This window comes from Barbus barbus (assembly GCF_936440315.1).
Source record: "Barbus barbus genome assembly, chromosome: 19".
NCBI classification, from domain to species: Eukaryota; Metazoa; Chordata; class Actinopteri; order Cypriniformes; family Cyprinidae; genus Barbus; species Barbus barbus.
The window spans coordinates 17,298,931-17,311,665 of record NC_136747.1 but is presented as its reverse complement, the minus strand read 5'-3'; the positions used below and the strand labels follow the sequence as shown (position 1 = coordinate 17,311,665).

The window sequence follows — 12,735 nt, the reverse complement described above, 5'->3', positions numbered from 1 at the left end:
TGTGTTTATTGCACGTTTCGCAGCAGCTTCAAATTGAAATGTCTAGTTAGTGGCACTAAAATGCACATTCAATATCGTGTGAGCTACCAAGCAAACCTACTGCATTAGAAAATCCATGCACATGAAGCTGTATATGTGATGCTAATGTATCATAATAGTATCAGTTTTCAACTTTGCAGCATATTACAATTGTTTTGAGGTCATAACATAATATTGTCCAAGAAACTGTGCAAAATCGAAATTAATCGAAATTCTGGCCCTGTAAATCATAATTTGTGTGAAAACGAATTTAAGTTGTCAGAGTTTTACTGCCTCTATTGTTTATTTCTAGTGCAGCTAGTCATATGTATTGGTGCATTTTTTGAGTTTTGCAGAAACATTGGTAAAGGCATGCCTTTCCAGTGAACCTGAGTAGGAGGAATGGGATGTTGGGTCTGTGTGTCCTGCATGATTGTGAAGTATGTGTGCTTAAAGGGATAGTTCTTCCAAAAATTAACATTCTATCTTCATTTACTCAGCCACGTGTCTTTCTGAATCTGTATGACTTACTTTGTTTTGCAGAACACAAAAGATGACATTTTTGAAGGCCATTTCAGCTGTTTTTGTCCTTACAATGAAAGAACTCAGGACCACATTGACTGTCATTGTATGGACAAAAAACATGTTTCTTAAAATATCTTATTCTGTGTTCCACAGACAAAAGTCAGTCATACAGTTTGGAACAACACGGTGGTGACTAAGAGATAACAGAGTTTCATTGTTGGGTGATCTGTCTCTTTAAATGCTAGGCTAAAGCTCCATCATTTCAGCTATTTTGTATCTGACCCATATCTGTTGTCCAAAAGCATATTTGACCCTAAGTGAAAAATCAACCCTGACTGCCAAAAAGCCACCGAAGATGCCACTGATCAATAATCCATGTTTAGTGCCCCACTTTTCTTCCACTCAAGTTTTGTGTGGTTGCAGAAAGTTGACATTTAATATTGCGTCAGTTTTTATCTGACGTAATCCTGTCAGCGGTGTTTCCTCAAAGTGTGAACTGCATGTTTGCGGTGACTTTTTTGATCAGAAGTGGCTGTACATCAATTTGTGACATATACCCTCTCCTACTGCGTCTACGGTGGTCTCAGGGCTGCCATTGCAGATAAGTGGAAGAGTTCCAGCGGGATGGCTAATACAGCAGTCCCCTCTGTCTGCCCTTGAAGTGTTATGCTTGGTCAGCACTCTCTCCCTGACAGAACACGCTCTTGGGAGCCCAAACACCCACACCTACCGGCTCTTGCTCCTCTCGCCTTCTGCCACCAGCAAGAAAGACAAAAACGGAACATGACATAAAAACACACACCTTGTTCTGCAGTGACATACAAACACGCTTAGACCTCCCAGGAAATTTACTGCTCGCTCCGCTACGGAAAGAGTTTACCAATATGAGGCGCCCTGCTGTATAACACCCCAAGAAAAGTACGTCGCTGTCACAACGCATCTCTGCACGTGGCGGTACTCTAAGAAATGTTTGCTACTTCATCTTAGCATGACCTGTAGGGTGCCTGTTTTTTCATCACACCACAACCTGAGAAACAGACCCCTCTGTGTGCTTGTTCTCTGAGAGGAAATCCATCCTCCTCACTTAACTTCAAGTTCACGTCAACATGCATCTTGTCCGTCTGGCGTTCGAGCTGTGTGATGTATGGCACATGTATGCGATTTACTGTACAACAAAGTCTGCAAGATAAAAACCTGCCAGTCATGCAAGGGTCAACAACTGGCCCTTCAGCAGAAGAGCCTGTTCAAGCAGCCCACTGACGTATTAATAAGTAAGAGGAACAGCCCGCAGTCCTTTAATAACAGCCATTTTAATCTGTCCCTTGGGCCGCCCGCCACTAGCCCTGCCTACCGAACTCTCCAGCCACACTGATGTATTAGATCAGGAGATGTTTTTTTTTCTTTTCATACAGCTGCCTGTTCTTAAATAAATCATTACTTGTTTATGGAGCTGGCTGGTTTCGTTGACATAGGCTGGGTTTGGATGTTGGCTTGCCTGATATGAGATGGCAGTTTTTACCTTTAGGGTGATTGGTAAGGTTGCAGTTGCAACAAATGTTCATAAGGTCTTTGAGACATGAAGTTCACATGTAGTGAATACTAGTTAGTTTGTAGCAAAGTCTGTACATAATTTAATAGTACAATTTTTTCCTAAGGCAAAAGTTAACCCAGGTTGTAAGCCTTCTGTAAAATATTGTGTAGTCAAATATGATGTGTACATTTATTGAACCATTAAGAAGCTTTACAGTAAAAACAGTGTAGCGATTTATATAGCTCAAAAGGGAATTGTATATAAATAATTATATTTAATTATGATTAATTACAATTATTTATATCGGCTGACAGTAATAACTGTAGCAGAATTAACTTGCCATCAACTGATCTGTCCGTCCAGCGAACATTCAGTGCAAGTTCATATCAATTCTAAGAAAGGATATTTCCTTGGCCACAGGAAATACTGTTCTATTAATGCATTAGAGCATGTAGCGAGGGTCAAAATCGTAAAGAGACATTTAATTTGCAAGGCAGAACCAGAAACTCATGTAATTTGTTTAAACAACTTTTATTAACTAAACACTAAAGCAAACTCTAACAAACAAACAAACAAACAATCACTCATACATGGGGAAAGGGCTAATGAGAGTTGATGGATGAAACCATCAGGAAAACCAGAGAATGCAGTTATGGAAAAAGTAATTTAACCACCTGAGTAAAACCTCTATAACTTGTACTAATAACCTCTGTTTCGTTTAGTTAAATGTACAATACTTGCAATGCATTTGGTCGTGACAAGTGTCCGGAATGCAGTCTCAGATGAAAGTCTTAATGGTTTCAAGGTTTTGGATTCCTGATCACGTTCTTCCGGGTTGAAGAGTGATGAATTCCAAAGATGTTCTGAGGTAGAAATGTTCTTTCCAGGTAGAAAGTGGAAAAGAGCGAAGAAAGAGATCTGCTGAGGTCCGAGGATCCTTTGTTGAATGGAAAGTCAAGGCCGCAAGGCCTGGCACAAAACTTAGTGTTCAGAAGAGTTTTAGCTCACATCCTCTTAGGATCTAACAAAACCGCAGACTGCTACGTGAGAGCTTTATCTGCTATAGAGGTCACACCTCTGGAAGACAAAGGGCCTATGGTGACTTGAACTTTTGGAGGGAAAGTTTACGACTCTTTGTCTCCGTGCATGGTAATTTGCATATGAACCGGATTGGACGTTGATATACAAACTATTAAAGATTCTTAGAACACTTATATGTTGCATAGGTATCGACATATAATATACACTCTCAATTAGATCATCTGAAGACGAATTGATAGAGACCAAACATGATATACATGAGGTAATATTAACAAGTGTTCTATCATAATCATGCATAAAAAGGATACAATACACAAAAACATATACAAGAACAGTAATAATATACACAATGACCTGAAGATATGTGTGTTCATTCAAAGAAAGGTTTTTCTATTAATTAATTAGAGAAGAGTCCATGTCTCTTTCCTAAGGGGAAAAGAAGTGAGTTCCCGTATTCCTTTGAGCAATAAAACAAGTGTTATCAGATGGGTTGCCATGGAACCAGAGGCCTGTTCTGCCTTCTTAGGTGTTAGATGCATTTCGGGGGGAAGGGTCCACAGACCCTAATAGTTGGCCTTTTGGTTAGGTGAGGGGGCATAAGAGATTATTTGTTAAATATAACAAATAGTTGTGTGTCTGATTGGTCCAAATGTTACAACAGTGATGGTGTGAAATATTATTACAATTTAAATTAGCTGTTTTCTATTTGAATAGATTTTAAAATGTGATTTTGTTTTTTTGTTTTTTGTTTTGTTTGTTTTTTGTGATGGCAAAGCTGAATTTTCAGAAGCCAGTCTTCAGTGTCACGTGATCATTCAGAAATCATTCTAATATGCTGATTTGGTGCTCAAGAAACTTTTCATATTATTATCAATGTTGAAAATAGTTGTGCTGCACAATATGTTTGTGAAAACAATGAAAAGTAAAATAGCATTTATTTAAAATAGTGATTTTTGTAGCAATGCAAGTCTTTACTGTCACTTTCGCTCATTTTAATGCACCTTGCTGAATAAAATTAATTTAAAAACGCTGACGCAAACTTTTTAATGGTAGTCTAAATATATAATTAAATGCAACTAAATCTAAAAAAACTCCTTATTTGCTGCTTATTAGGTACACTGTAAAAAAAAGGTGAGAAAACTTAAGTTTAAGGCAACCAGCTTCAGCAGATTTTTGAATTTTCTCAACTTATTTTTGTAGGAGATTTTTGAGTTTTCTCAACTTGTTGTTTTAAGTTTATGCAACAAAAATGTGAGAACTCAAAAATCTCCAATAAAAATTGGTTGAGAAAAACTGCTGGAGCCGGTTGCCTTAAACTTTTAAGTTTTCTCAACTTTTCTTTTTTTTTCATTTTTTTTTTTTCAACTTAAGTTGTTAAGTTTAGATATTGGTAGGATTAGGGATGTAGAATACGGTCATGCAGAATATGTGCTTTATAAGAACTAATAAACAGCCAATATGTTAATAATAGCTGCTAATAAGCAGCTAGATAATAGTGAGAACTGGTCCCTATATTAAAGTGTTACCAATTTAATAAGCCTACTATTTATTGTTACGTATGAGGTTTCAACTAAGTATAATTGTGCAATGCAATAATGCGTAAATTGTAGCTTAAAACCCTAGTTCTGGTGCAAATCGGCACTAAGTTATAACTTGAACACAGCTGGTACAACCAGCCACTGATCTATTTTAGCTCTCTTGTCCAGGGTTTGAGCAATAAGTCATGGTTTCTAACACTGTGTCCTAACCAGGTTTCCAGCAGCAGGCGATTTGTCTGTGCACACTGAACGTAAAACTTCTATGCGCTATACACAATCACAACCGATCACGTTCTATATTTTTTTGGTGTGTTGAGAATATTCATAAACCCTGTGAGCATAAATGTGCGTGTGCAGGTGTGTGTCTCTGTGTGATTGTGTGCGTTTGTGTGCTGATGATGAATGGAGCTCAGGTTCAGGTGAGGTGCAAGGCTGCAGGGCCCTGAGCTCAGATATATGGAAGCAGCAGGAATCAATCAGGAATATCAATTTCCAGAAAGCTGTAGCAAAGCCTTGAGTGCATGGAAAAAAAAGATGTCCTCCTCCAATATTACATCCTGAGAGGGGCTGGAAAACAGGTGCAGGACTAGTCATCCTTTTTTTTATTCATTTGGCAGTAGAATAGGTTAAAATAGTATGTTTCTTTACACTTGATGCAAATTCTTGGTTTCTTTTTTTCTGCCTCATATTTCTACAGTAAGATGAATACGCTTGTGTGTTTAAGAAGGTATTTCTATAAAAGAGACTTTTACAAATATGCTTGTCAGGCGCTTAAATTATAACTTTTTATTTACACAATGACAAGAAATGAACACAATAGAAATAAAAATACTTCATTTCATTTTTTCCTGTAATTGTATCATACAAGATGGAATATTTTAGAGTGAAATAGACTCCATTACTCAAATGTACTAATGTTTGTACTGTTGTTTTCCCACCAAAACTGTTATTTCCAGGAGAATGATGTCATTCATGAATTGTTTAACGATTGTTAAACAGGATGGAAAGTAAAATTGAGGACACAGTGTAAAAAAAAAAAACTAAATATTCCCAAAAACACTTGAGTAGAGAAAGGAAACAAAAATTAGAAACACCTGGAAGATTTAAATTAATAAATTAGCAGTTTTTTCCAAGTTATAAGTTTATATACCAATATGGTAACATCTGCATAAAGAAAGCAGTAAAACTATTTAAAATTCAGCCCGTTTGTTCACTTGATAGTGATATTAAGAATACCAACTAATCTAATGTCCATTTATAAAAGGCTGAGTTTAATATTTTATCCAATATATTAAGACATATACATTGGGGACATGAAAATTTACGATATAGTTGGAATGACCCTCACCTCTTTTCAATCTCTATTGTCTTTTTTTATTCCTTTCTCTGTTTCTCAAGGTGATTCATCAGGGACATGCGGTGACCCAGGCACACCATCCCATGGCAGCAGAGATGAGAGTGACTTTCGGATACGCAGTAAAGTGCACTTAAGCTGCTCGGTGGGATACGAGCTTTTTGGCTCCACAGAAAGGATGTGCTTCCCCAACGGCACATGGTCCGGTACTCAGCCCTCCTGCAAACGTAAGCGCCTGCAGCAGCTGACATGATCCAGCATCTCTAAAACCACCCAACTCCCACTCTCACTTCACATTGCACATATTCTCTTTCACTTGGTTAGGTGAATTAAGAAGTAGGACATCTCAGCCCTAAGCTACTTAGTCAGGAGTTTGTTTTAACAAGTCATCGGCTGATCTAAGGCTTTGTTCACACTGCACAGAAAAATACGATTTTGTTGTCAAAGCCGATACTTAGATCTGACTGCATGTAACGAAATCTGTTTGTTCCGATCAAGGGATCTAGATTTGGCATACACCAGCTGGTTCCAAACATCTTTTTGCCTTTTGCTTATATTTTGATCATGCTTTTTTCATTTAAATCTTTTTGCATTTGATGGTCATTCAGAAGAAGCCAATGTATTCCGATGAAATCAGAATATATACACTTTATTCAGAAGTTTGGAAGATTTGGGTCAGTGTAATTTTTTTATTTTATTTTTATATTTTTAAAGAAGCACTTTTAAAGAAACAAGAATGCATTAAATTGTTCAAATATATGTATATTTATTTTTATTTCATACAGATGCTGGGTTTTGTTTTGTTTGTTTTTTTTAAGTTTCTAATTACTGTTGGTCTAACAGTGGAACTTATTTTGAACCTTTTAACAAGCATTGCCTTGTTATTTCTTTAGTAGCACCACTAAGTCCTGAACAGAAGACCTTCCTGTTCATTTAAATAATGATCTTGCATCCAACCCCCTGGAAGCAAGTGTTGCTTTTATTATGCGATAAAATAGTCCCAAAAGTGATTTATCAGTGACAAACAATAAAATCAACTACCCGCTAAATAATATATCACCGTCCACATTGTTACCTGATGTTTTATTTTGGCCTGCCGTTACAGTTTTACACTTGTCAGGGTCCCACATCACGTAATAAACCCACATTTTCCCCGAGGCTGTAAAGTCTACAGCACAAATGAAAGATGACTAGCCGCTTCCAGACTCAAGCAGGCAGTGTTTTCTGCAGAAACATGATGCACCATCTTGTTTTCTTGCTCCGAGACCTGACTAATGGTGTTTCTCCCAGGACTCCCACCTCCCACAGAACATATAGTTGACATGACCTAAGCCATTGTGCGGGAATCATTTTTGAGAGACGGCAATTGGCACAGGGATACAGGAACAGTGACTAATTGATGGGGAAGGCATTGCGCTATAATCTGTCCCCCATGCTGCAAAATGACAAGCCCTATGGGAATCACAATGGTCAGCCTGTCATCGCAAGACAAAGAGAGTGCTCAAGTTTGCCGTTATGGAGGTGTAACACAGGCACTGTCTTTTTAACAGCTGCATAGAGAGATGATTCCATCCTGAAAGGAAGCCTGAGTTCTTCCATTGCAGTCAACCAAGAAAGTACTTTGGCTTGGCGGATTAATAGGTTTTCAGCCAGTTAATTCACTCAACCAGCATCTCTGTGGAAATAAAGAGCTCTCTTTTTTTGTCCTTTCATTTCCTCTGTCTCGGTGCCATGCTCCGGGTATGATCTACAGGCCTGTCATACCATATCTTCAAACTTCATCCCCGCTCATTTAAGCCTTACAGACGCTAATACCTCATTCTGTTATAGCCACTGTCCCATGTCATAGTCATTACATGGTCAAAGACGTCTCTCTAATGATATCTGTTCCTTTAGACTTCACTTTCTTCCCATCAGATGTCCAGATAATCTTAAATTATATCAAATACAGTTTGGGGGAAGCTGCTTAATAAACTAAATATGCAGTTTACCAGATAACGGACTACTTCTGAAAAATTGTAATCCAGTTCTATTACTAAGTGTTTCATGGCAGAGTATTTATATTGCTAATTAAAAAAAACACAAAGTCTCATGTAGTCAGACCTTTGACTGAACAGCATATGGTCTTGTCCACACTACCACTTATTCTTGCCAAGAACCACCTGCTTAGACAGTTTTGTGAGCAATATGCATCGGATGGTCAGCGAACAGACTGTGTGTGCCATCTGAGACTAAGGAACATTACAAAGATAAAAGGCTGGACAAGACACTGGGGTATATACAGTGCCCTCCAAAAGTATTGGAACAGTAAAGTCAAAATTGCTCTGTTGGCTGTGGAGTCAAGACATTTACAAACATGATTAAAAGATGAATATGAGACAAAACTACAGAATGTCATGTTTTATTATTGGGTGATTCAACACATAGATGTTTTACCAGCTAAGAAGTTCAGCACTGTTAGAGTTTCATCCCTCTATCTGATGTGAGCATAAGTATTGGAACAGTTGCCTCACAGGTCTTTCTAAGTGATCAGCTGTGTCCTGTTGCATTAATTCTTCAGATATTAAAAGCAGGGAATGCGTCGTATCAGTTATATCCATTACTTCTGCATTCTGAATCTTGCAATCAATGATGACACACACAAACCAGGATGAAGCTGACTTTGAGAGAAAAGCAAGTAATTTGAATGCTAAAAGAAAAGAGGAAGTCAATTAGAGCTCTAGCAAAAACAAAGGGCATAGAGAAATCAAGAGTTTGGAAACCACCAGCGACACCAACAACTACCTGATCGGCTGAGAAAACAACAGTAGTTGATGACAGACAAATCATAAAAGCTGTGAAAATGAACCCTAAAAGATGTGTCTGTAAAATCACCAACAACTTCCAGAAAGCTGGGGTGATGCTCTGACAATCTACTGTCCTCAGGAGACTTTGACACAGAATTACAGATGCTACACAGCAAGATGCAAACCTCTGACCAGCACCGAAAATAGAAAGGCAAGATTAGAGTTTGCAAAAAAGCACAAAGGTGAGCCAGAAGAGTTTTGGAACTGTGTTTATGGACCGATGAGACAAAGATCTAAGTGATTGGAAAGCAAAAATGTGGAGAAAAAAAGGGAACTGCAAATGATCCCAAGCATACAGCCTCATCTGTAAAGCATGATGGAGGTGTTGTCATGGCATGGGCATGTATAGCTGCCTCTGGAACAAGCCCTCTCAACTTTACTGATGACAATGTATGATGACAGTAGCAGAATGAATTTAGAAGGGTACAAAACTATCTTGCCTACCAATATTCAAGAAAATGCCACCAGATTAATTGGGAAGGGCTTCATATTGCATCAGGACAATGACCCAAAACACCCTTCCAGATCAGTCAAGGAATTTATAAGGGCAAAGAAATGGAAAGTCTAAGATTGCCCAAGTCAATCTCCAGATTTAAATCCGATTGAACATGAATTTCACCAGCTGAAGAGGAGAGTAAAGGCAGAAACTCCCCAAAACAAGCAACAATTGGAATTGGCCGCATTAAAGGCTGGGAAAAGTATTTCAAAGGATGAGACCAAGAGTCTGATGATGTCTATGGGTCACAGACTCACTGCTGTGATTGTGCGCAAGATATCTGCAACTAAATAATAGCTTTTAATCTTTTATATCTGCCTTATGTTCAACTGTCCCAATACTTATGCTCACATCAATGAGTGGGATGAACTCTAAAAGTACTGTTCTTTTTATTTGGTAAAACATGTATGTGTTGAAACGGCTAATAATAAAATGTGACATTCTGTAGTTTTGTCTCATATTCATCTTTTAATCATATTTGCAAATGTCTTGACTCCAAGCTAACAGAGCAATTTTGTCTTTACTGTTCCAATACTTATGGAGGGCACTGTATGTGATCATTATAAATCGCCAAAGCCGTTTAAATAGAACAATGATTTGTTGAAGTGAAAGTGCATATACTGTTCAAATATTTGGGGTCAGTGAGATTTGCTCAACAAGGCTGCATTTACTTGATCAATACAGTAAAAAAAGCTAAATTGGGAAATATTATTACAATCTAAAATAGTTGTTTTCTATATCAATACATTTTACAATCTAATTTATTCATGTGATGGCAAAACTGAATTTTCAGCATTCGTTACTTTAGTCTTGATCAGAAATTATTATGTTGGGAAAAGTTGTGGTATTTATTATGTTATGTGGAAACCATGATGCATTTTTTTTTCTTTTTCAGAATTATACAATGAATAAAAAGTTCAAAAGAACAGCATTTATTTGAATTAGAAATCTTCAAGACACAAGTTTTTACTTCCAGTTTTGATCACTTTATGGTATCCTTGCTGAATAAAAATCTTACTGACCTTAAACTAGAGTATGTTTGCATAAATGTTTGTGTTTCTGGGTCAAAGTGACTCAAAATGATGGAACATGTCACAATATAGTACATAAGGGAAAATAAGGAAATGAGGTACATGTGTGAACAACTGGAACAAGTTGAGACGAGAGACAACACGAAACCTTGAGATACAAAATTAAAGCAGACAAAAGAAACACTGACACCCCTAGCTATCCCCTGTGGTCCCTAATGAAATTACTAAATAACGTGACATGTAATTTCACTCAAGAATGTTAAGTGACAACTTTTCATACTTTGTTTTTTGTATTTAAAATACTACAGCGGTGCAGTGTGGTAACCCTGGGACTCCCAGTAATGGACGGGTTTATCGACTGGACGGCACCACCTTCTCACATTCGGTCATCTATTCCTGTATGGATGGTTACCTGATAAGTGGTTCCACCACACGGCAATGCCAAGCTAACGGCACCTGGTCTGGCACTGCACCCAACTGCACCTGTAAGTGTGAAACAAGTGAGATACGGCAGGGGATTTGTTGAACTTAAAATAGAAATGAAGGCTTGTTTGTTTTCGAATAAACCAAAATGGCCTCAGTAGTGTTTCATTATAGGTTGTAATGAGGTGATATGACGGATGTGCTTGAGGGATTCATTTGTGTAAATCTGTACTAAAAATGTATTGTCATGGTAACAGACCTTGACTGATAGAGAGAAGTCCTCTTGCTGAGAGTTCAGAGGACCAACTTTATGGAAGTTTAATTCAGGCATCACCATGAGAGTAACTGGCATTCCTTTGAATACAGAAAGTTAGAAAGTTTTCAGTGCATTTTCTAGAAGAATTGGGTCAGAATTAGTGGGATTGCAGGATCCGGTTTCACCGAGGTCGCTCCAAGATGATCTTTTGTCAAAGGGAGGAAGATGTAAAGGTCAGGATAGTTCCACTTTTGCTCTGTTAGATACATAAATCAATTATTTCATAGCCCTGCCATGGACACAGTGGTATCTGTATATTCTACAACTTATAACCGTATAAACTTCCAAATTCTGCTTTTTTGTAACCTTAAAATGTACTGACAACCACCATTATGAAACAATAGAAAACTACATGAATCAGTGTTCTTCATAAATGGCCTGTCCATAACGATTTATGTATTATGGTGAGTAACTTACCAATTAGAATGTTTTACTGTAGAATTTTACCTTTTTTATGTAAAAATTACTAACTTATTTTACAGTCTAATCCATGAATCTATAATGATTCATAGGTACATAATATTCCATGAACTAATGTGTGTCTTAGTAATATTTAATTTAAAAGTATCAGTGTCTCTTAGGTCAAATGGACTATTTGATGATGTTAACTAGTAGCCAAATAGCTATTTGCTCCAGCTTTTTTTTTTGGTCATGGTTAGCATATGGATCACGCTTTTTTCATTTGAATCTATTTCAGGTCAATTTTGTGAGTAATGGAACACTCACATATCTAGTTGATTAAAAACTCTCGCAGTAGTAGTTGTTTGAGTAATGATGAAGAGTCACACAACACAATAAAGCAGCTTAGCCTGCGTAATGTGTCTAGGTAAGTTGGCATTATCATCCATAATCACATCCCTTAATGCTCTCAAACGTTCACCCTTAAACGTGGGTGTATTCCCTGCATACTGTTGACTGGAATTATCTGGGCGGTGCACCAAACCAGCTCTGATTGATGCAGCGCTACATGTGTTTATTGAGTGGGGCAAAAGCGGTGATACATGGCTGTGTCCAAGGGAGGAGTCACATTAGCATTTAGCGTTAGCCATTTCTCACCATCATCTGACATGTTTATGTGCAAGGCCGTTGATGGATTTTACAAAACATAATTTTCCGTCCTTTTCCAAAAGACACAAAACGTATGGCAACTCAATTGTGACAAATAAGTAATGGTCCACCATAAATCAATAGAGGAAATTAAGATGTTGCATCGGGGAAATAATTAAATAAATGTCCTGATCGAGCGAGGTTTTGTCAGCCACAGCAGAGTGCAAAACTACAAATTTGTTTCATCTGAATTCCAGTGGCGCTGTATTCTTTCTCACATCATTCCAATCCGACCTCCTCTTATTTATCCATTGGAAGGAATGATAATTGTAAAAGATCTGTGGAATTGATTCGAAGTTGCACCTCGGGGACGCCGGTGGGACGGGAGCCATGCTTGCATGCTACTATTGATTTCTTTACATAATAACAAGATCTATCATTTCTAATAAAATGCTGTAGCGTAAATGAGTTGTTAAAGATGATTTGTGAAAATGGCTCCCCAAAGTTTGTTTCGATAGCTTCAATCACATTGCCACAAAAAGCTATGATTGCCATCTGATGAGTTGCAT

General features: G+C 37.6%; 1 protein-coding gene across 1 annotated transcript in view; it reads left to right on the top strand.

Annotated features, from left to right (window-relative positions):
• The window catches only part of LOC306885654 (CUB and sushi domain-containing protein 3-like), a 405,244-nt gene that overhangs the window by 368,768 nt on the left and 23,741 nt on the right, over nucleotides 1-12,735 (top strand). Inside the window, exons 57-58 of the mRNA XM_079442324.1 lie at nucleotides 6,052-6,234; nucleotides 10,689-10,865. Coding sequence (XP_079298450.1) covers nucleotides 6,052-6,234; nucleotides 10,689-10,865 — 360 coding nt within the window. The remainder of the gene's footprint in view (nucleotides 1-6,051; nucleotides 6,235-10,688; nucleotides 10,866-12,735) is intronic.